Source organism: Acartia tonsa, chromosome 6 (assembly GCF_053477335.1).
Source record: "Acartia tonsa isolate MP-2025a chromosome 6, ASM5347733v1, whole genome shotgun sequence".
Classification (NCBI taxonomy): domain Eukaryota; kingdom Metazoa; phylum Arthropoda; class Copepoda; order Calanoida; family Acartiidae; genus Acartia; species Acartia tonsa.
The window spans coordinates 19,966,940-19,990,470 of record NC_137265.1 but is presented as its reverse complement, the minus strand read 5'-3'; the positions used below and the strand labels follow the sequence as shown (position 1 = coordinate 19,990,470).

General features: G+C 35.9%; 1 protein-coding gene across 1 annotated transcript in view; it reads right to left on the bottom strand.

Annotated features, from left to right (window-relative positions):
* The window catches only part of LOC145323011 (inactive dipeptidyl peptidase 10-like), a 128,966-nt gene that overhangs the window by 10,951 nt on the left and 94,484 nt on the right, over window positions 1–23,531 (bottom strand). The window contains exons 23-27 of the mRNA XM_080165398.1: window positions 21,589–21,634; window positions 17,005–17,066; window positions 4,929–5,177; window positions 4,777–4,870; window positions 4,261–4,361 (exon numbers count right to left, since the gene is read on the bottom strand). Coding sequence (XP_080021524.1) covers window positions 4,261–4,361; window positions 4,777–4,870; window positions 4,929–5,177; window positions 17,005–17,066; window positions 21,589–21,634 — 552 coding nt within the window. The remainder of the gene's footprint in view (window positions 1–4,260; window positions 4,362–4,776; window positions 4,871–4,928; window positions 5,178–17,004; window positions 17,067–21,588; window positions 21,635–23,531) is intronic.

The following is a 23,531-nucleotide window of genomic DNA, read 5'->3' as shown; positions in this document are numbered from 1 at the left end:
AGAAGGAGGTATAAAGTTTCCTGGAATTCTATAAAGATTAAAATGGTATAAAAGGTTGAAAAGAAACTCTGCATAGGAATCATTTATAAAATGCCTACAAATTTATGCAAAATTGTTTGAGGCAAAAAGGGTGTAATTTGATAATTCAGTTCAAAAGAAAGAATTTTAAATTTTTTTTATGGCAGGGGTATTTGTTTTCCTTAATATACTAAGTTGGGTGTTCTACCCTTCCCTTTCACCTCCCCGTGAATAGCCTAAACCTGAAAATTGTAGGACATTGCGTTCATCCGTTTGCATTATTTACAGATAAAATATAAAAAGAAAAAAATATTTTTTTATTTTTGTTTTTAGGGGGTTATTTTTTCCCCGAGGCGCGATTTCTCTTTGGAGGTTGGACGTAGCCTCCCTCAAAATAGTTATATACCTTCACCGTACCTACAAGAAGCTTCACTATAAAGATGAACTATATTAGTACAGTGCAGTGGTTAGCGAGATCTTAAGTTACAGAAATACTGAATTATGTAAGCTTGAAACAATGAAATTGAATATGTTGGTATCTGCAGACTAATAAAAAATTAATACAAATATCTATATAACTTGCAAAATGGAAAAACATAGAAAAATTTGAATTGGCATTTAAATATTTTTTTGCTGTCTGGATTCTTAAAAATTTATTCAAAGAAAATGTGAAAACTATGTAGTTTAGAACTTTTTCTGAAGCAAGAAAAGTGGGTCCAGAGATTATGACGTCATACGATAGAATATCCAATGAGAGGCCAGTATACACTAATGTTAAAATTTATGCTTGCCTCTTATTGGTTATTATATCGTGTGACGTCATAATCTGTGGAGCTACTTTTTCTTGCTTCACTTTTTCTGGATCTAGTGATTTTCACGGTAAAATATTCCTGGGATCGATTATTAACAAAAATCGATGAACTTTAAAGGCAAATAGCTGCAAAACGGCCAATATTCAATAACGCATAGCTCGAAAAAAACGTTTTTAACGCGCGTTTTCTTCAGTCAAGCTTTCCCTGTGCATCTTTGGATTTTGGCCAATGCAGATTATTTGTAGGCCTTCTCATGCAGCTCATAACGATGTGCAGGAACAACTTGTAGGTTCAGCCATTTGGCAGCTAGTTGTCTTTAACCCTTACAGATCGGGAGGGGGGGTCATATTGACCCCCCCCCCTCTATTTTTTCAATGTCATTTTTTTTGTAGGTAAGATAGAGAGTTGTGACTTCATGACTTTTTAAGTTTAGTAGTTATACTTCGGCAAGAGTTGATTTTATTAGGATATCATGAATATCGTGGCTTCTATTACAGCTAGAGACCTATAAATTTTTTGGTAAATCCTTGAGCAATAATAAACGGATAAAAATATTAATTGGCGCCGCCAACCGCCGTTTTACCGCCGTAACCGCCGAAAATGGCAGTTTCCGTTATTTGCCGTTTTTTGGCGATGATCAGAAAAAGTATTTTTTTTGTTATGAAAAATAAAAGTTCGTCCTAAAATTTGGTCATCCTAGCTGCAAAATTGGCCGCTCTACAGCTGTTTTAAAATTTAGCGGCTGGCCGCTAAAAAGCGGCTAAGGAGCGGCCTGACCACTATGACTAGAAAAAGTAATTTTCTCTAAAAATACACATGAACCACCAGAAAAAAATTTTACGTCTTTATCTGTAACAGAAGCCGAGATAGAGGGGGGGGGTCAATATGACCCCCCCCCCCCCGATCTATTAAGGTGGGAATAGGGGCCCGATCTGTAAGGGTTAAAATTCATAGATTTTTGGAATAATCGTACCACGGAACATTTTACCGTGAACTGTACTAGATCCTTTTTTCTCTATAAAAAAGTAACAAATTTGAGTCAAATGTATAGTTTTTAAAATTCATGATAAGAAAATGTTTGCAAATTGTTTTATTTTTATCATTACCTCATCTGCTCATGAATCTAGTGTTTGTGGCTGGCTGACGGCTAAATTTTGTTTATCAATGAGGCGCCATTAAAGTGAAAGAACAAAGGGGACATGAGCTGTATGTAACTCTGTCCACAGGGTGGCGATCTTACCCGAATTTGTATTGAGTCTTTAAAATCAGCTAATAGCATCGGAAATACAAACATTAAACATAGCCAAGTCCCTAGAAATTACCAGAAATAAATTTGCTAACTTGGTCTATATAGTTGTCTGGATTATACATGTATACTTATACATTTATTAAGGCGACTTAAGTTTTAATGCAACAGAAAACAAATGGACTGCAAACTAAGCTATTGTAAATTTTCTACAATTTAAGAGTTTAATTATTCAGATAAAAGCCTGACACACAATTTAAAATAATCATGGAACAGCATTACATATTCCTTTTTTTTAGTTTTACCAGAGGAGCGGACATTGGGCTGTTTTTTACACTAGCCCCCAAAGTTTTACTATCACGTTTTCTTATTCGTTTGATTGTCAACTTTGGTGACTTCTATTGAGTTTTGGTGGTTGATTTCCTCAAGTTGAGTGTCCAAACGTTGGAACCACTAATTGTAATCTACAGAAGGGGTAATTTTGTAAATCAATATTTGGGATGTACATTATTCATTGGCCATTGTCTTATCCCTTAAGATCCCTGAGATTTGCAGACAAAAATAAAATTTGGTGGAAACATGATGTTGACATTTGTGCTGTAAAATATCTGAGTAAATGTCATCTTATGTTTAGCATACACACGTTCTTCACACAAAATACATATGCCGAGATCAGGATTTCATTTTTTTACAGCTGCCCACCAATCAAGGAGCCAAAAGGCGGACAATAAAATGGACCTACAGGTGGACGGACTGACCATATAATTAAAAGTGTTTCCCTTCTAAAAGGTTTATTTACAAGAGTTGTTATCAAATCCAATATCCTCAAATCGATACTAGATTTAAAAATTGGTTAGAAAAGTTGTGATAATTGAGCGGTATTAGCGCTTAAAAGGGTATTTTGTGTGAAAGCGAGGGATATTTTGTAATTTTCAAAAAACTTTAAATCTAGAACACGAATATAACTGTGAAATGTATTATAAATGTTAGAGAATTTGTAATTTCTTTTACATTTTCTTAGATCAAACAATATACAAGTTTGTAAAAACTAAATAGATACAAACGAATATATCTATATATGCAGGGAGGGAGGGGACACTGGGTGTACAAAACACTGATTATACCGTACAGATGAGGTAATTTTGTATATCATCATTGGGCATGCAATTCCATTTATCGGCCACTGCCTTATCCCTTTAGATCCTTGCTATATATGTGACATTATTTACATTATTTCTTTTGTAAACTTAAAGATTATGCTCGTATTGTTTTGACACATATGTGTCAGGTTCTTCAAAAGAGGGATGGGATACCAACCAGTGATGTACAGAGATGGCCGATACATTAATGTATATTTCCATTGATGATACACAAAATTACCCCCTTCTGTTAATTACAATAAGTGGTTGAACTGTATTGACACTCAACTTAATAAACCAACAAATGTCCCCAAAGTTTTTAAGCCAACGAATAAGAAACATTATTATAAACCTTTGGAGACTAGTGTAATAAACAGCCTAATGTCCCCTCCCTCCCTGACAAATTTTAGTATTTTATTTACACCAAAAGCTTGATAGCTTTGAAAGCTTTGAGCCGTGTAAATGGGTAATGTCTTCAGTATTTAATCAACATTATTTTGTCAAATTATTGGATTACTGGATGAAACAGCTAGATTTACCAGCGTCCAGCTACTGCCAGAGTAATGAATTTGGTGATATGGCTTATAAAGGTATACCCTTAGCTGGATCTTTAAATCATTTTAGTAATGAGCCAGATCGGGGTGAGCCAACTTTCCACCAATGAGAGTACAGCATTTTATGAAATGCCGCGCTGTGATTGGCTAAAATTCGGCGCACTCCGATCTAGCTAACCACTAAAATGATTTAAAGTTCCAACTCTTTTCATCCTACAATATTGTGTACAAGTGAATGATTTATAAATCACTAGCGGGTACGCCCCTAGCATCTAGGATAGGATAGAGAAAGGCAAAGAAAAAAGATTAGTAAATAAATTAAAAAGCCTAAAACCACCCCAAGACCAATTTTAAGCTTTTCTAAAATGGAGAAATGAATCGGTTCAGTAGTTATATATATAAATCTTAAGCTGCAGATAAAAAAAAACCATACTACTTTATATAATAGAATACTATAGACATAATAGAATTAACATTAGATTAAAAATTACCTTATAACATGAAGAATATCTTGTGTTTCAATTTTGCCCAACTGCTTATAAACTTGTTTCTTATAATTATCTCCTTTAAATCCAGAACCTCGAACATCCATCTAAATATTTATATTATTAACATTTTTAGATTTTAAAATTAGATTTTATTAATACTCCCATAATTTCAAAAATGTTTCCGACGTTTGACGTTCTTCTTTATTTTTTAGAAGCGGTTACGCCCCCTAGAGGCCTCTGGGGGTACTTGAAGGGAGTAAAATTACCCTCTACTTTTACTTAGTTTTAAATAGATTAAACTAATTTCTAAGTCCTATTTTTAATAATACCTTCCCATACCCATAGGAAACATAACAGTGAAGGAGAAACCTATCAGTTTAATGGTTAGCGAGATTGTTCATTACACACAATAAATAGATAGACACTTGAACATTCCATTACTTTTGTAAAAGGATTAACAGAAAAAAGAATTAACATAAAGTTAAAGTCACTGGAAGATAGAAAAAAAAGATCTTTTACCTGGATTCCTACAAACCCTTTGGCACTGGCCAAATAGCTGAGAAGGTCAACACTAGACTCTGTAGATACTAGTTGACTTCCAGGTCCACCATAACTAAATATAAATATAGTAAGTCAACACTGACCATATAGATGAGTAAGTCAACACTGACCATATAGATAGTAGGTCAACACTGACCATATAGCTGAGTAGGTCAACACTGACCATATAGCTGAGTAGGTCAACACTGACCATATAGCTGAGTAGGTCAACACTGACCATATAGCTAAGTAGGTCAACACTGCCCATAAAGCTGAGTAGGTCAACACGGACCATATAGCTGAGTAGGTCAACACTGACCATATAGCTGAGTAGATCAACACTGACCATACAGCTGAGTAGGCTAACACTGACCATATAGCTGAGTAGGTCAATATTTGACTCGTAAGAAAAAAATTACCTAAATGGTAAAATTATGACCTAAATTAAAACTCTCCGATATAAACTCATTACCACTCCAAAGTTACACAACAAGCCGAAATGCAAAAACTATAATTTTGCCAATGGTTTGCTTTGCAACTTTTAGCCGGAGTTTAAAAATAAAAACAAAATATTACAATATGTTTGGCAAAATTGTTGCAATAATCAGGGAGTGAGGGGACATTGGGCTTTTTATTACACTTCTACCCAAAGTTTTATAATAAGGTTTTTTTCATTGCCTTTACAAATTTGGGTTTATATTATTATATTTTTGTTTGTTTGGTATATTAAATTAAGTTTCTAAACGTTTCAACCACTTATTGTAATGTACATAAGTGATAATTTTGTGTATTAACATAGGGAATTTACACTAATTTATCGGCCACAGTCTTATCCCTTTAAATCCCTGTGCAAAAATGCATTTCAACTTTGTAAACCTGGAAGTAATTTGATTTTTTGCATAATGGAAAATATTTATGGCTAACCGTTTTATCTACTTTTTGCTTCTTTGAGATTGTTTGTAAACATTTTGTTGTAGAATTTTTTGGCAAGATTACTCATTTTATATGTATTATTATTCATCATCTTATAGACAAATTTTATTTTACTAAAGGTTAGAGAGGAAACATTGAATTAGAATTAAGCTTAAATTCATCCTTAAATTTTATTCTTCCAAGCCACTTAAGACCCCATTGAAATCTATGAATTTTAAGGAATGCAATAGATTAATTTGTGGTCTTTTATCCGTCCTATCCCTCGATTTCGAGCAAAATTAGGGTTCGCAATATTGCAGTTTTATTTACAACCATAATTGGATATGAAAGGGAAAACAGATGAAGTGAGTTGGAAGAAATATCCCTTTGTAGGGAAGGGGATTGGATGAACATATTGACTTAAAATTGTATGCAAATATCCTGACTCTATCCCTGGCAGGGGTTAACTCCTCTTCTCGCCTATCTAGATATTAAATTTGTTGCGTTTCTAGTTAATTTGTATATCTTAACCCGGCCCTAATATTATTCACATTTTCATGTGAGATTGCTTATACTTCTAAATGGATTATTATCCTACAAATATTATGTAACAGATCCTGAGTTTGCCATGAAATGGGTAAGTAATATAGAAAATATTGACTATTTTTAAATAATTTGCAGAAAAAATATTTAAATACAGGTTCAAAAATATTATTATGTAAAATTTAGAAATACATCCTTTTAAAAATAAAGTTATTGTACATTAGTTTTTATAAGCATAAAAACCTAGCGGTAAATAAACTAAATAACAAAATTAACTATGAACTTAACCCTTTGCCTCCGAATTTTTTTAATAGATATTTTACAAATAATATTTACTAACTGTGACTTCCTTTATTCCGTTTTCTGTAAAAACCCATAGTTTAACATATATATAAACAAAAATTTATGGAATACTTTTCTTTTATTTTTAGGTATAAATGAACACTACCAAATGTTAATTCAGAATTATTGATTCTAATTTGTTAGATAATTACAAGAAAATGTTGATAGTTATTAACCGCAACGTATTATAAACAGGTTTCCGCGGACAGTAAAATGAAAAAATCTAAGATTATTACCAGTTTTATTAGATTCAGGGGCCGAAGGTATGGGCCAATAAAACTGGTACTAATACTATTATTTCTATTTTGTTATTCGTAGAAAATGTTTTTAATATGTACGATACGATACATGATTTTTCAGTATGACTGAGAACCAGTTCTAATCCAGCGGATATCAATCGGTTTCGAAGCCATACTAGAAAATGACTTTCAATTCATTGTTTGAGATTGCATAACAATAGTTATCAATATTGTTGACGTTTTTGCTGAAATTTGCATTTTATTCTCCCAAATATTATTTACTGTTCCTGTCAATACTGTTCGTCTCTCTTATATACTGTTTGTCTCAACCATGACACTTTGGTTGAGTATGACTTCCGAATTAGCGGGAAGTTCTCGAGATCTGTTGGCGAACATACAAACCCCCAATACCAGGAACCATCAAGTTTCAACAGCAGGTTTGATTATAGATTTATTGATGAAATTATTTCAAAGTCCTGAAATTACAAAATCAATTAGTTCATAATTCCAGTTATTTATAACCACGTAATCTTAATTGCTTTTTAAAAATCATTTTTCTCTACGGTTAAGAATCTTTGGAAACTTTGGCTTTAAAGGAAAATTATTTGGTTTAATAAATCATTGTTAAATGCAAAAATAAAGGCACATAAAAAAAATACTAAAACATATATTAATCATTATTAAGTTTCATGTTTAGCTGGCTAAAGCCTTTTTAAAACTACATATAATCGTCCTATACACCATTCTTCTTAATAAAATTAACAAATTCTACCTGAAGTTCTTATGGTTTCAAATCCCTGGTATACTAGGGTCGTTCACGCACTATGAGACCAATGATAGGCCCAATTTTGTTCTCCGAAATCTTCACACACTCATATCTCATTCAAAAGTAACGAACGTGCGCATCCAAATATATAAACAATCCATGCCGCGTCACTTTATGAAAGGAAAGTCAAAAAAGACGACATTTGCGCTTAATTCTAGGATAATGATAAGGAATTAATTTCAAACTTGATAAACACAAAGCTTCCTCGAAAAGAGGTTAAGACACACCCCCCGTTTGAAAGTCAAATTAACTTCCTTAACGAGATTCAAGGTTTTTTTGCGCTGAGCACTAGCAACATTTCTCACTAAACTCAACTCACCATAATCACATGAGAATGGCCACATCCCGAAAACCGTGACAATTTTTGCTCCTAACTAAATGAAACCCCGTGAAATGCATACACAATATTATACTCCTCACTAGGACTCATAATACCTCACATTTAGGATAGAAGGATGGGGATTGGTTTGTACCATACAACATTCCATGCACATGACACTCACAAGATCACATACACAAATCCTAAAATGGATAATCCTATTAATCATGATGTTGTAAATATAACAACTTATACTAAATAATAATCATTTCATAATCAATAGGTAATAAATCATTATTAATAAATCAATAAGTACCTACGAAATCAGGTTGAAATGTAAACAATAATGGTAAAATAAAACGAAATAAATCTTAGACAAGAAAATTAAGATTTATAGGTACTTAAAATTAAATTTGTTAAGCATCAAAAAGAGTAGTAAGAAAAAATATTTCAAAATCCTTGGGCAGAAAGTTTTTCAAACTTAATGAATAAGAACTGTACTATCTTAATCAACAATAAAACTTTTTAATACTTAAAGAATAGCAAAATAAAAATATCTTCGTTAGAATTTTCATCGGAATTATGAAAAAAAATACCAATTTTTTTTTTGTAAAAAAAATATGAGACTTTAAATATGAATTTTCAATCATTCCTTGATCTGAATAAAATGTTTTACTTGATTGAAATTCATATATAATTTTTTAAAAAAATCTGCTAAAAAAATACTTGATTTTTTTCTTAGAATAAATATCGAATCACGCAACCTCGACACATTTATTCTTTTTGGTAAACTTTTCAAGTAAGTTTTATAATGAATTGTACTTTTGAAAAGAAATTAAACTCAATAAAATTAAATTTGAGCATATGAAATAGAATAAAAATCAATCGCATTTCATTTGATTCTTATTTTAGGCGTAAAAATAGGCATATGAAAATGTGGCTTTTTACTAAAAAAAATCTCAATTTCCATAAAATAAGAATCAATTATTAATCATAATTTTTAACAACTGCCTGACTGATACAGCATGTTCTTCCAGGGGAGATTTATCTGACAGCCTGAACAAGACTCTTGCAGTCTTTTTCCCATCCTCAATCCTCGTCACTCGGCCCATCCGCAAACATCTCATCAGCGGATTGGTACTCGTAACCAGAACTATATCTCCGTCGGCTAGTGGCTCCGCCATCTCATCCTTCCACTTGGACATCCGTAATATCTTCGGTAGGATCTCCTGGCGGTAGGCAGTCCAAAACTGGGCAGACAAATCTTCTAACAACTTCAACCTGGAGGAAATTTGGTCCTCCGGTTTCATCGCCACATTGCACAACGGCTGGCGGTCAACATTTCCCAGCAGCTGGCCAGGGGTAATCAGCCGCCAATTCTCCACGTCGTTCGCAGCTTCTATCGTCAATGGTCTGCTATTCATCAACTTGCTAACCTCTGCCAACAGCACCAGGAGCTCGTTGAAATTAACAGAACTATTCACCAACTTCTTGGACAGCAATCTCTTGGTTAATCCCACCATTTTCTCAGCTTGCCCAATAAAATGGTGGGCTCGGGCCGGGATCTGAGACCAAGAAAACTCTACCTGGCTGCCCAACTTCTGCTCTAAAACCTTGCGAGCACCGGATAATTGTGTGCCCATGTCGCTTACTATGACCTTCGGCAGACAATGAACAGCCTCCAACTTGCGCAGGGACAACAGGATACTGCTGGTATCATACTTTTCCAAGGCATCTAACCATAACGCCCCTGAGAACCTGCAGACCACCACGAACACCCACACCTTCTTCGTTGCTGTCTGACTCCTCGTTTTGGCGGCAGCTTTCCTCGTAACCAGCGGACCCATCAGGTCGACTTGCACAGCTTCAAAAGGCCTGCTCGGGACCAACTTGTCAGGTAACACATCCTTCATGGTAGTACGACATTCCTTGGCCCTCTCAACACTGCAGGGCCAACACTTCTTCACTTCCATGATGGACAACCTCCTTGCCTTCACAATCCAGCACCAACGGCGGCTCTCAGCTAAAGTTCCACGGACACCAGAGTGAAGCTCAACATGCGCTTCTCTCATAAACACAGCAGCTAACCAATTACCAGGCTCCAAAATTATTAAACCTGGCATGTCTTCAAATATCATTTTACGGCCACCAGTAATGGCGTCAATGACGGGCTCTCCACGACCAACCATTTTAAGAATTCTCATCTCCCTGGTCACATAATTTCCTCCGGGACCAACGACAGGCCAGGTCAATGATACTTCTTGCACTAATGGATTCAATGACGCATAATTGCCTTTAGCGTCATTTATCCACTCATCCTGTTGGCTACATGACACAATGAAAAGTTCTGCCGCCGCCATAAAATTGTACAAAGACGGCTTGTACACAGAATCTGCGGCTGCTACATGACTACCAGCGGCTGTAGTCTTACCTTCTTGTCTGCTCTTTAGCTTCTTCAACCAGGTGTTCGCTACTTGCAGGACAGCTGCCATAATACGTTTGGCCTGTCCAAATGATCTCCTGTGCTTAAACCTAAAGACATCTTCAGCGGCTTCTCCGGCAACTTTCATTGAACATAACTTAACCATTTTGGTATTCAACTCCTCTGGTGGTAAATCCTGCTTGACTTGTTCGGCAGTTTTCACCGGCCACGCACTTTCATCCTGGCGCAACCATTCTGGGCCCAATCTGTACCTGGAACCTGGTCCCAAATCTGATACCTTGCAGGTGCTTCTGGTGCCCAAATCTGCAACATTGTGTGTCCCCGGGACCCACCTCCAGTCATCCTTGTTGGTTGCAGATTGAATTTCTCCAATGCGATGAGAATTAAATGTGTTCAACATAGCACTGTTGGAAACTATTTGTGATAAAACACACGATGAATCAGTAAAGTACATCACTCTGATAACATCAATAGGCAGGGCATCTCTGATGGACTTTGACAACCTTGTGGACATCTGGCAACCCATCAATTCAAGGCGTGGAATTGATTCACACTTGACCGGCGCAACTCTTGACTTGGTGGCTAGCAGAAACGTTTCAAATCCTTGTCTAGTTGGCCACCTCAAATATGCCATACATGCATAAGCCTCTGATGACCCATCCGAAAACATCATCAAGGATGGAAGGCCAGTTGGTTCCTCCGGGACCACACAACGGTCAAACTCCAATTTAGCGACCTCAGCTCTGTCCTCCAGCGACTTAACAAGTTCATCCCGTAGACTTTTTGGAATGAAATCTTGCCAGCCCAAATTCAGCAAACATGTTTTCCGCAGGACAAGTTTAATTCTCAACAGAATAGGGCTGCAAAGCCCGATCGGGTCGAAGGTCTGGGCGGCGAACCTGTGGACCATCTTCTTTGTCAGATTCTCGTCCAAGGCGTCCTGGAGGTTGTACAAATCAGCATCCTCTTTCACCTTCTTTCCCTTGACTTTACCATCTTGGTTGACTCTTGTGGCGATGGATAACACATCGGTGGCTGGCTTCCATATCAGCCCAAGCACCTTGGTTGGCTGGCAATCATCTCCAGAATAAATGACTTGTTTGAAGGAAAAACTACCTTTGCCAATAATTCTGTCGGCTTCTTTCATCATCTCCTTGGCTTCTGGCACCGATCCTGCTCCCGAAATAACGTCATCTATGAAGCTGTGCTTCTCAAGCTTGACTGCAACTGGAATCTGAGGTAACTTGAAATCCTCATCAGGGTAGGTAGGTATTTGTGGCTCCTTCCATAATTCAGGTTTAGCAACAATTTCACTACCGTTTATCTGCCCCTCTCCATACATCTCCTTGACCTCTGCTTCACTCTTTCCGCCGAACAGGCGGGACGTCAACTTCAGGGCTGTAACTGCCAAATTTCCCGCAGCCAACTCGCCAAAATTCACAACTTTAGTCAGGTAAATTTCAAGTGGACCGTCTGGCGTCGGGGAAAATAAAACTCTCTTCATCTGGCTGTCGAACTCTGTGGCCAGGATGGAGTTATAAAACTTGGAAATATCCGCGGTTAAACCAACCTTGTAACCGCGGAAAAGCAACAAATGATAAAAAATCTTCTGCATTGGCGGCGGACCTCCCAGCATTATGTTATTAAAACTGGTACCTTTGAACGTCAGAGAACTATTTGCACACAATCTCATGGGTGTGGAACTTGAGTCCTCCTTGAAAGCAACCACTATTGATGAACAAGACTTAGGCCCTTCATACTGCAATTCTTCAGGCGTGGCTTTTTTAAACACGCCTCTGGATATGGCGTCGTTGAATGCCTCCACATACATTCCATAGGTACCTTCCTTGACCATCTTGGCACGATCCTTTTCAGCAATTTTGCGGGCTAAACTCTCATTGTAGGGTAGAGTGTGAGGATCTTCAATATAAGCATATTGACCTGTCCACTTGTTGGACTGCAAGTCTAGTGTTAAACCTGCCTCAATTATCCTCTGCCTCTCACGCTGGTCCCAGGTAGTGCCGTCGGCCATAGCCTTGCACTCTTGACAGGCAGTACATCCTGGACAAAGTGCCTGCGGCTGTACGCCAAACGATTCAGACGTCAGAAAGTCTGGCAAGGTGCCTCCACTGACACTGACAGCCTTATATGCCGACTTTTGATCTCCAGCTCCACCGTCAGCACTCGTACAGATAAAACCACTACCAAAAATGGTTCGCCACAACATAGACTGGCCCACTTTCTGGTAGGTTGATGGAAACACGTCAGGATGTGTATTTCCAATGATGATATCTAAGCCTCCACTAATATATGTAAATCTTTCTGGCGGCATTTTAAATATCTCGGCGGCAGTTTCGGGGTGGACCGAGCGCATCTCGTTGGCCCCGCCGAGGGTAGGCATGACAGCTGCCTCAAACTCCCTCAAATTACCGTCCCTATCCTTCAGATAAAACACAACATTGCGGCAGGAAGACTCACTGCCGTCAGCTACAGAAATAGTTGTATATCTGCCGGTAGATTTCAGCTTCAACTTGTTGGATAACTTCTCAGACACAAGTGGCAAATTTGCACCAGAGTCAAACATGACAGTGGCGTGGCAGGTGCCGCCGCCAGGTGCTACAACAGGAACTAACTGAAGTAAGAAGGTACAGGGGCTGGGTGCAGAACTTGACTTGTAGACTGTATTCACACCAGCACTAGCCTCATGGAGCAACCTAGAATGATATCTGTCGCAATTATTGGTGCCACAAACACCAAGCTTATCCGATTTATTACACTTGTCAGCAGCATGCCCGTCACACAGGCAGAGTTCACATAACTTCTTCTGCTGGACAACTTTCTTTCGGTCAACCACATCCATCTTCTTAAACGTGAGGCAACGGAAAATCGGGTGTTTCTCCTTGCAGCTCTCCACAGGACATGCACTGTTCCACTTGGAAGCCTTGTCCTTTCCAGCCTTTCCATTCTTATTGTCGCTGCGGCCAGATACTTGCCCGGCGGCAGCTCTGTCACGATTTCTCTTGCCGGCGCTAGTGTCATAGGACATATCACCGGCCAACATTGCTCCCCTGGTCCTCTCCAGCAGTTCTACAATCTTCTGGATGTTTGGTTGGTTCATGCTACCTAGCTCCATCATAATTTTCTCTCTCAAATTTTCAGGGCACTTGTCTTTAAAAATATGAATAAGAGTTAGGTGGTTGTAATCCTTAGCTGCAGAACCAACGATGGCTTCTACCTCCTGCATCATGCTCTTGAAGGTAGCAATTGCACTAACCACGTCCACAGGTTTATCTACAGGTTTCATCTTGTTCAGCTTAGTTAAAATCCTCATGAACCGGCGAGTGTTTGATAAAAACATCTGATCGAGAAACGACCATTGTTCATTATGATCTCTAATCGCTGACACTTGCTTGCGTAGTTCCGGGTTGGTTATCACCTTCTCCATACACAACATCAGACTTAACCTCTGGTCAGCAAATCCGTAACCAGAGCATAGATCCTTAAAGACCTGTTTAAAGTTTGGGTAATCCGTGTCAGTACCGTCGAAGGACGGCAGCAAACTGTTGTCCCAGCGCCCATACTGCGGGTTGGAACTCCGAATATCCACGGCAGACATACTTCTGGAGAGCATGGCAGGTGTCCCACTCTCATCCAAGTTAGATGAACGACGTTCCATCTCTCTAAGCCTTCGGTACATATCACGTACTTCTTGGCGCAACTCCACGGAGATTTTAAGCACTCCCATGTCCATCTTCACCTTCTCAATGACGTCGAGGTTCCTGGCAACAGTGCTTGACCTCGCGTCGTCTGAATCATTGTCAAGCCAGTACAGAATTTTTGTACACTGCTCCAACGACGCATAGACTTTATCTGCAACAGTTTTCTGCTCACTAGCTTCATCCAAATCACGCTTGAACTCGCGCAGCTCACTAGTCTCCACGGCAGGTTTTAGACTTTTTATTAGGTCAGATTGGTCCTTGACCTCACTAAAAATGTCACGAATTGATTTTACATTCACATTTTCACATGAACTAAAACTTTGGCAGGCTTTTAGATTGTCATAAAACACTTTTAACTGTTCGTCAAACACCTCTAGCCTTTCACTGCCAATAGCGATAGCTCGCTCAATTTTCTGCTTTTTGGTTAGTGGCATATTGATTCACTAGGTACTTATTTCACAGAAAAAATTGTCACAGTTTATTGCATCAAAAATCACTGGATGCTATTGATCTCTTGATGAATGCTAACGCCTATTCATCAGATACTTTGAAATTGTCTCAACCATGACACTTTGGTTGAGTATGACTTCCGAATTAGCGGGAAGTTCTCGAGATCTGTTGGCGAACATACAAACCCCCAATACCAGGAACCATCAAGTTTCAACAGCAGGTTTGATTATAGATTTATTGATGAAATTATTTCAAAGTCCTGAAATTACAAAATCAATTAGTTCATAATTCCAGTTATTTATAACCACGTAATCTTAATTGCTTTTTAAAAATCATTTTTCTCTACGGTTAAGAATCTTTGGAAACTTTGGCTTTAAAGGAAAATTATTTGGTTTAATAAATCATTGTTAAATGCAAAAATAAAGGCACATAAAAAAAATACTAAAACATATATTAATCATTATTAAGTTTCATGTTTAGCTGGCTAAAGCCTTTTTAAAACTACATATAATCGTCCTATACACCATTCTTCTTAATAAAATTAACAAATTCTACCTGAAGTTCTTATGGTTTCAAATCCCTGGTATACTAGGGTCGTTCACGCACTATGAGACCAATGATAGGCCCAATTTTGTTCTCCGAAATCTTCACACACTCATATCTCATTCAAAAGTAACGAACGTGCGCATCCAAATATATAAACAATCCATGCCGCGTCACTTTATGAAAGGAAAGTCAAAAAAGACGACATTTGCGCTTAATTCTAGGATAATGATAAGGAATTAATTTCGAACTTGATAAACACAAAGCTTCCTCGAAAAGAGGTTAAGACACTGTTATAGGTTGGAGTTTGAATGTATTCATGTTTACTTAGGCGGCTTATATTCAAGTGCAATTTATTGCTCTAGCAAGTTCTTCTTTAATAGTATCTAGCGGCTACGCCCCTAGAGGACTTAGGGCCACTTGAGGAAAGTCGAACCTCCACTTTAAATTATGAGTTTGGTAATTTTTCATTTTATTTTTATCTTGGTTACCCTTCTACAAATAGTCATAAACCTTCCCTTGAACTATGATTAGCTTCATTGTGAAGAAAACCTTATTGATTAAGGGGTTTGCGAAGTCCTTCACTACAGAAAGACAAATATATGTTAATAACAATCTCGATTAAACTCAGATTATTTTTACAATAAAAATGATAAAGTCCAGTATGTCAAAGCATAAATCTGTAATAGAGAAAATAAGATTACATCCCTCAAATGGACAGAAATCTCCTCAAATCCCACAAAGTATTTTGGAAGAAGTTTTGAAAAATAAATGCAAAACGATGACACTGTAAACTAGACTCGTTTACATTTATTTCATTAATAAAATAAAATTATTACTCTAGATGATTAATTAGACACAATAATAGAAACTTTTATAGCAGACGAACATTGTTATCTATATTTGGATGAAATGTTTTTAAGCTGAACTAAAAGAAAACATAACCTAACTTTTGTTTGTTCTAAATAGTGTACACTTTATGATCAATTACACGGCCCTATTGTTCTTGCATCTTTTCTATTATTGGTCAAACTAATTCCAACGTGAGTGGGGATGCTTAGAACTAACGAACACGCTTTGAATGTTAAAAGTGTAATATATATTTGTGTAAGTGTATATGTAATTATTCAGAGACAAAAAGGACAATGGGCTGTTTTTACATTAGTCCAAAAAGTTTCACAATAACGTTTTCTTATTCATTCGCAGAACATCTTTGGGGACTTTTGAATTTTGATTAACACTAATCTACAGAAGGCGTAATTTTGTGATTCATCATTGGGGATGTAAATCAATTAGGCAGTCAATATCATATCCCATAAGATCCCTGATATAATTATGTATGATGAGTGCCAGCAAACTAAACTTACATGCATTGAGATGTAATAATACAATAGTCAGGCTTAAACGACAATTTTCTTTATTTGTGCTTTTTGGATTTTAAAAAAGTATATTTTTAAGAAAAATGTATTTATCCTCTAAAATGAGAATAAGAACAAAAACGGCCATGTTATGTGTAAAGGAAGAAGGAGAGATAAAGAGGTTTGATTGATATTGGATTAATTTTCATCAATTATACAAAAATAGGTAAAATTGAAAATGAACGTTTATGTATTCTAATAGCATATGCTCTAATGGTACTCTAATGCTCTAATATCATTTTTAATCTAATAGCGGTATACAACTAAGAAATAAGTGAGGTAAGCGGATACCTAAGGATCATCTTAAACTTGGTATATCTTTCCTTCGCTTCTTATGGATGTTGACATCCTTGCTTACTTAATATATTTAGAAGATGAGCTCCTCTATACCCAGTGTATGCAAACCCCCCCCCCCCCCCCCTTGAAAAAAATAGGTTACTAAAACTAACTTACACTTCATAAACAGCTGGAAAAGAAATTCTGTCCTCGTCTCTATAACCCGGTGGCAACTGCAACTAAAAAACAAGAACAATTTACATTCAATAGTTACGAAAGAAATGTAAAAACACAAATAATTCATGGTTCTTGAATACCTTTATTTTTATTAATTATACCTACTTTTTTTTAACAAAAAACACCCTTTAAAGTTTTGAAATTTTTTTTATTTATTTTCTTTAGATTGTATCCCGAGATTAAGGTGTAGGTCCCCATTTTAACAGCCTCGAACCTTTCCTGGAACAATTTTGCAACAATTGGTTCAGCCTTTAACGAGATCTTAACAGACAAACGACATTTTTAATCAAGTATTTCATTTTCCTAGTTGAAAAAACTTATTAGTCTAAAATATTATGCATTTAACAGATACATTTTATTTCAATGATTAATTAAGGCTGGTATGATAGTTTTCCAGTATTTCACTATCTGTGAAAACTGTCTATAATACGATGTGAATAATAAACTAAATACAAGTACATACGATATGCAGTTCTGTTTCATAACCTAACATAATTGTTAAACCCTTCATTTAATTAGTACTTCTTAATCTTATATAAATACAGAGAGAGAAAGGACTATAAAAAACATAATTTACCCGGCAGTATTCCTTACAATGTTTGCAATCAATCCTAGAGTAAATTCTAAGAAAATTTGACATAAGATTTGTTTTGATAATCTTCCAGTAATCTTGAATAAATGAGAAGATTCTAAACCAATATTCATTATTACATTTACCATGAAATGAAACAACAATTTCATTTTAGAATTTTCTTTTACTAACTTACTGCATTCCTGAGAATATCTAAGTAAACCACAACCACTAGGAATACTCACTATCTCTGTATCCCTGAGAATATCTAATTGCAAGTAAACCACAACCAAAAGGAATACTCACTATCTCTGTATCCATGAGAATATCTAATTACAAGTAAACCACAACCACTAGGCATACTCACTATCTTTGTATACCTGAGAATATCTAATTACAAGTGAACCACAACCACTAGGAATACTCACTATCTCTGTATCCATGAGAATATCTAATTACAAGTGAACCACAACCACTAGGTATACTCACTATCTCTGTATCCATGAGAATATCTAATTACACGTGAACCACAACCACTAGGAATACTAACTATCTCTGTATCCATGAGAATATCTAATTACAAGTGAACCACAACCACTAGGAATACTTACTATCTCTGTATCCCTGAGAATATCTAATTACTAGTGAACCACAACCACTAGGAATACTTACTATCTCTGTATCCATGAGAATATCTAATTACTAGTGAACCACAACCACTAGGAATACTCACTATCTCTGAATCCCTGAGAATATCTAATTACTAGTGAACCACAACCACTAGGAATACTTACTATCTCTGAATCCCTGAGAATATCTAATTACTAGTGAACCACAACCACTAGGAATACTCACTATCTCTGTATCCCTGAGAATATCTAATCTCAAGTGAACCACAACCACTAGGAATACTCACTATCTCTGTATCCATGAGAATATCTAATTACAAGTGAACCACAACCACTAGGAATACTCACTATCTCTGTATCCCTGAGAATATCTAATTACACGTGAACCACAACCACTAGGAATACTTACTATCTCTGTATCCATGAGAATATCTAATTACTAGTGAACCACAACCACTAGGAATACTCACTATCTCTGTATCCCTGAGAATATCTAATTACTAGTGAACCACAACCACTAGGAATACTCACTATCTCTGTATCCCTGAGAATATCTAATTACTAGTGAACCACAACCACTAGGAATACTCACTATCTCTGTATCCCTGAGAATATCTAATCTCAAGTGAACCACAACCACTAGGAATACTCACTATCTTTGTATACCTGAGAATATCTAATTACAAGTGAACCACAACCACTAGGAATACTTACTATCTCTGTATCCCTGAGAATATCTAATTACTAGTGAACCACAACCACTAGAAATACTTACTATCTCTGAATCCCTGAGAATATCTAATTACTAGTGAACCACAACCACTAGGAATACTCACTTTCTCTGTATCCCTGAGAATATCTAATTACAAGTGAACCACAACCACTAGGAATACTCACTATCTTTGTATACCTGAGAATATCTAATTACACGTGAACCACAACCACTAGGAATACTTACTATCTCTGTATCCCTGAGAATATCTAATTACACATGAACCACAACCACTAGGAATACTCACTATCTCTGTATCCCTGAGAATATCTAATTACACGTGAACCACAACCACTAGGAATACTCACTATCTCTGTATCCATGAGAATATCTAATTAAAAGTGAACCACAACCACTAGGAATACTTACTATCTCTGTATCCATGAGAATATCTAATTACACGTGAACCACAACCACTAGGAATACTCACTATCTCTGTATCCATGAGAATATCTAATTACAAGTGAACCACAACCACTAGGAATACTTACTATCTCTGTATCCCTGAGAATATCTAATTACACGTGAACCACAACCACTAGGAATACTCACTATCTCTGTATCCATGAGAATATCTAATCACAAGTGAACCACAACCACTAGGAATACTTACTATCTCTGTATCCCTGAGAATATCTAATTACAAGTGAACCACAACCACTAGGAATACTCACTATCTCTGTATCCATGAGAACATCTAATTACACGTGAACCACAACCACTAGGAATACTCACTATCTCTGTATCCATGAGAATATCTAATTACAAGTGAACCACAACCACTAGAAATACTTACTATCTCTGTATCCCTGAGAATATCTAATTACACGTGAACCACAACCACTAGGAATACTCACTATCTCTGTATCCCTGAGAATATCTAATTACAAGTGAACCACAACCACTAGGAATACTCACTATCTCTGTATCCATGAGAATATCTAATTACAAGTGAACCACAACCACTAGGAATACTTACTATCTCTGTATCCCTGAGAATATCTAATTACAAGTGAACCACAACCACTAGGAATACTCACTATCTCTGTATCCATGAGAATATCTAATTACAAGTGAACCACAACCACTAGGAATACTTACTATCTCTGTATCCCTGAGAATATCTAATTACACGTGAACCACAACCACTAGGAATACTCACTATCTCTGTATCCATGAGAATATCTAATCACAAGTGAACCACAACCACTAGGAATACTTACTATCTCTGTATCCCTGAGAATATCTAATTACAAGTGAACCACAACCACTAGGAATACTCACTATCTCTGTATCCATGAGAATATCTAATTACACGTGAACCACAACCACTAGGAATACTCACTATCTCTGTATCCATGAGAATATCTAATTACAAGTGAACCACAACCACTAGAAATACTTACTATCTCTGTATCCCTGAGAATATCTAATTACACGTGAACCACAACCACTAGGAATACTCACTATCTCTGTATCCCTGAGAATATCTAATTACACGTGAACCACAACCACTAGGAATACTCACTATCTCTGTATCCATGAGAATATCTAATTACAAGTGAACCACAACCACTAGGAATACTTACTATCTCTGTATCCCTGAGAATATCTAATTACAAGTGAACCACAACCACTAGGAATACTCACTATCTCTGTATCCATGAGAATATCTAATTACAAGTGAACTACAACCACTAGGAATACTTACTATCTCCGTTTCCCTGAGAATATCTAATTACAAGTAAACCACAACCACTAGGAATATTCACTATCTCTGTATCCCTGAGAATATCTAATTACAAGTGAACCACAACCACTAGGAATACTTACTATCTATGCATCCCTGAGAATATCTAATTACAAGTGAACCACAACCACTAGGAATACTTACTATCTCTGTATCCCTGAGAATATCTAATTACAAGTGAACCACAACCATTAGGAATACTCACTATCTCTGTATCCATGAGAATATCTAATTACAAGTGAACTACAACCACTAGGAATACTTACTATCTCCGTTTCCCTGAGAATATCTAATTACAAGTAAACCACAACCACTAGGAATACTCACTATCTCTGTATCCCTGAGAATATCTAATTACAAGTGAACCACAACCACTAGGAATACTTACTATCTCTGCATCCCTGAGAATATCTAATTACAAGTGAACCACAACCACTAGGAATACTCACTATCTCTGTATCCCTGAGAATATCTAATTACAAGTGAACCACAACCACTAGGAATACTCACTATTCTGCTATACTGTGTAAATCCTGTGGAAATTAATCAAAATATGAAAGGAAGTTTCTTTAGAAGATTAAATCTAATTTTAACTTACTACACAACACTTATCATTTCATTATTCATATTATGAAAAAAATCTCAGATAAAATAATTCAATCAGATAAGTTTCATTATTATCCTGGAAAGGGTTTGGGATATTTATTTTTATCTTTTTTTCAATGCCAAAAAACTCTCCTCCCCCACCGATACAAAACTTAAATTAAATTATCAAAATAAAATGTGAAATTAAAGAAGTTACCTTAACATTCGCAGTACTGCCTCCAGGTAATGGGACTTTCATGAATCTAAAACATAATAAAACTAAATTATTTTTAAATTGATAATTGATTGATTAATTCATTTTTCCAATTAATCATTTTTATTAATGGATACCTGTTGATACATTTTTTTATATATTATATATTATCCTTACTTAAAAGATATATGATTTTGACAAGTTCTTCTTTGTAGGGAATCTTCATTAAGTTCCTAGTCATGTTTTGATCTATTTTAGGAGATGTTAAGTCAACCCATCCAAGAATAAATAGCGTCAAGAATTTACTTTTCTTTCATATATTCAAACATTTCCCTTGTGAGCACTATCCTTAGAGGCCATTAAAAGTTTCTTTTTATTTAAAGTTGTAAGGTTTTTTTTGTGAAGCTAAAGATTAAAAACACTGAACAGATTTAGTTCTCCATTGTATGTAAACTTCACATAGGTCCTAGGATGGTTTTAGGCTATTTTATCAAATATTCAAATACGAAGCCCCTGGATGCTAAGGACGCAGCTACTATGAGTATATATATAAATATTGTATGATTGGCACAACACTTTTCTAAATTGAATTATTGCTCCCAATATTCAGCTTAATCTAATAAGGGATGCAAGGATAAAGAATATAACAGTTACATCCCAGGGAGAGAGGGCACATTGGGCTGTTTATTAAACTAGTCCCCAAAGTTTTATAACAACGTTTTATTATTAGTTGACTCAACAACATTGAGACACTTTTCATGAATTTTGATTGGATGATTCATTAAGTTGAGTGTTCAAAGGTTTCAATAACTTATTGTAATCTACAAGAGACGTAATTTTGTTTATCATCATTGTTGATGTACATCTATTTATCGGCCACTGTCCTATCACTTAAAATCCCTGGAATATAATAGTTACAACATCCATACAAGAAGAAAGGGATTATTGATAGAGCTGGAATTTTATAATAGTTATTTCTCGTATCGTATTATAAACGGCTTTCCACGGATATAGAATGTACAATTATAAGATTAAAACTAGTTTTTTTAGCCCCGTGGTGCCGAAGGCACCGGCTAAAAAAACTAGTTTTAATCTTGTGATTGTACATTTCTATATTCGTAGAAAACTGGATATAATATGATGCTAGACATAGTTTTTTCGTATGGATGAGAACCGGTTCCTATCCACCGGATTCGAATGAATACGAGAAAATAATTTACGTTCAATTTTATTGGTAGATAGATATTGAATTGATGTGCTTTTTATTTATGTTACTTGCATGGTGGCTTGTTTATTTTTCTTAAATCTTTTATGAAGACGCTGATTGACAATCAAATTTGAGATCTTTGGCTAAAAACAAAAAAAGAATTTTTTTAAAAATAGGATGAAATAATGTAATCAAAAGTATTTTTCATTTAGTAATATATATATCCATGGCTAGAAGTGTTTTATTCAATTGATACTCTGAGAAGTTACATAATGTGACTGCACAGTAATAAAACTCATGCTACATTATCTTACTGTGATTTAAATATACCACAAGACTCTAAAATCCACCCAGTATCTTTATATATATAAATATTTAGTGTAGTTTTTATCAGGGATCTAAATGGATAAGACAATCGCCCATAAATTGATATCCATCCTTAATGATGATACACAAAATCACCCCATATGTAGAATTGAATTAGTGGTTGAAACATTTAAATATCAAACTAAATGAACCAACCAATCTAAATTCATAAAAGTCAACAAAGTTGTTAAGCCAACGAATAAGAAAACGTTATTATAGAGCTTTGGGGACTAGTGTAATAAACAGCCCAATGTCTCCTCCCTCCCTGATATTTTATGCAGTACATGATATGATGATAGGAAAAAGTTCCAGTCAAATAAAAAAAATATTCACCAGAGCATTAAGGAATATCTCACCATTGCTTTTAGGAAGG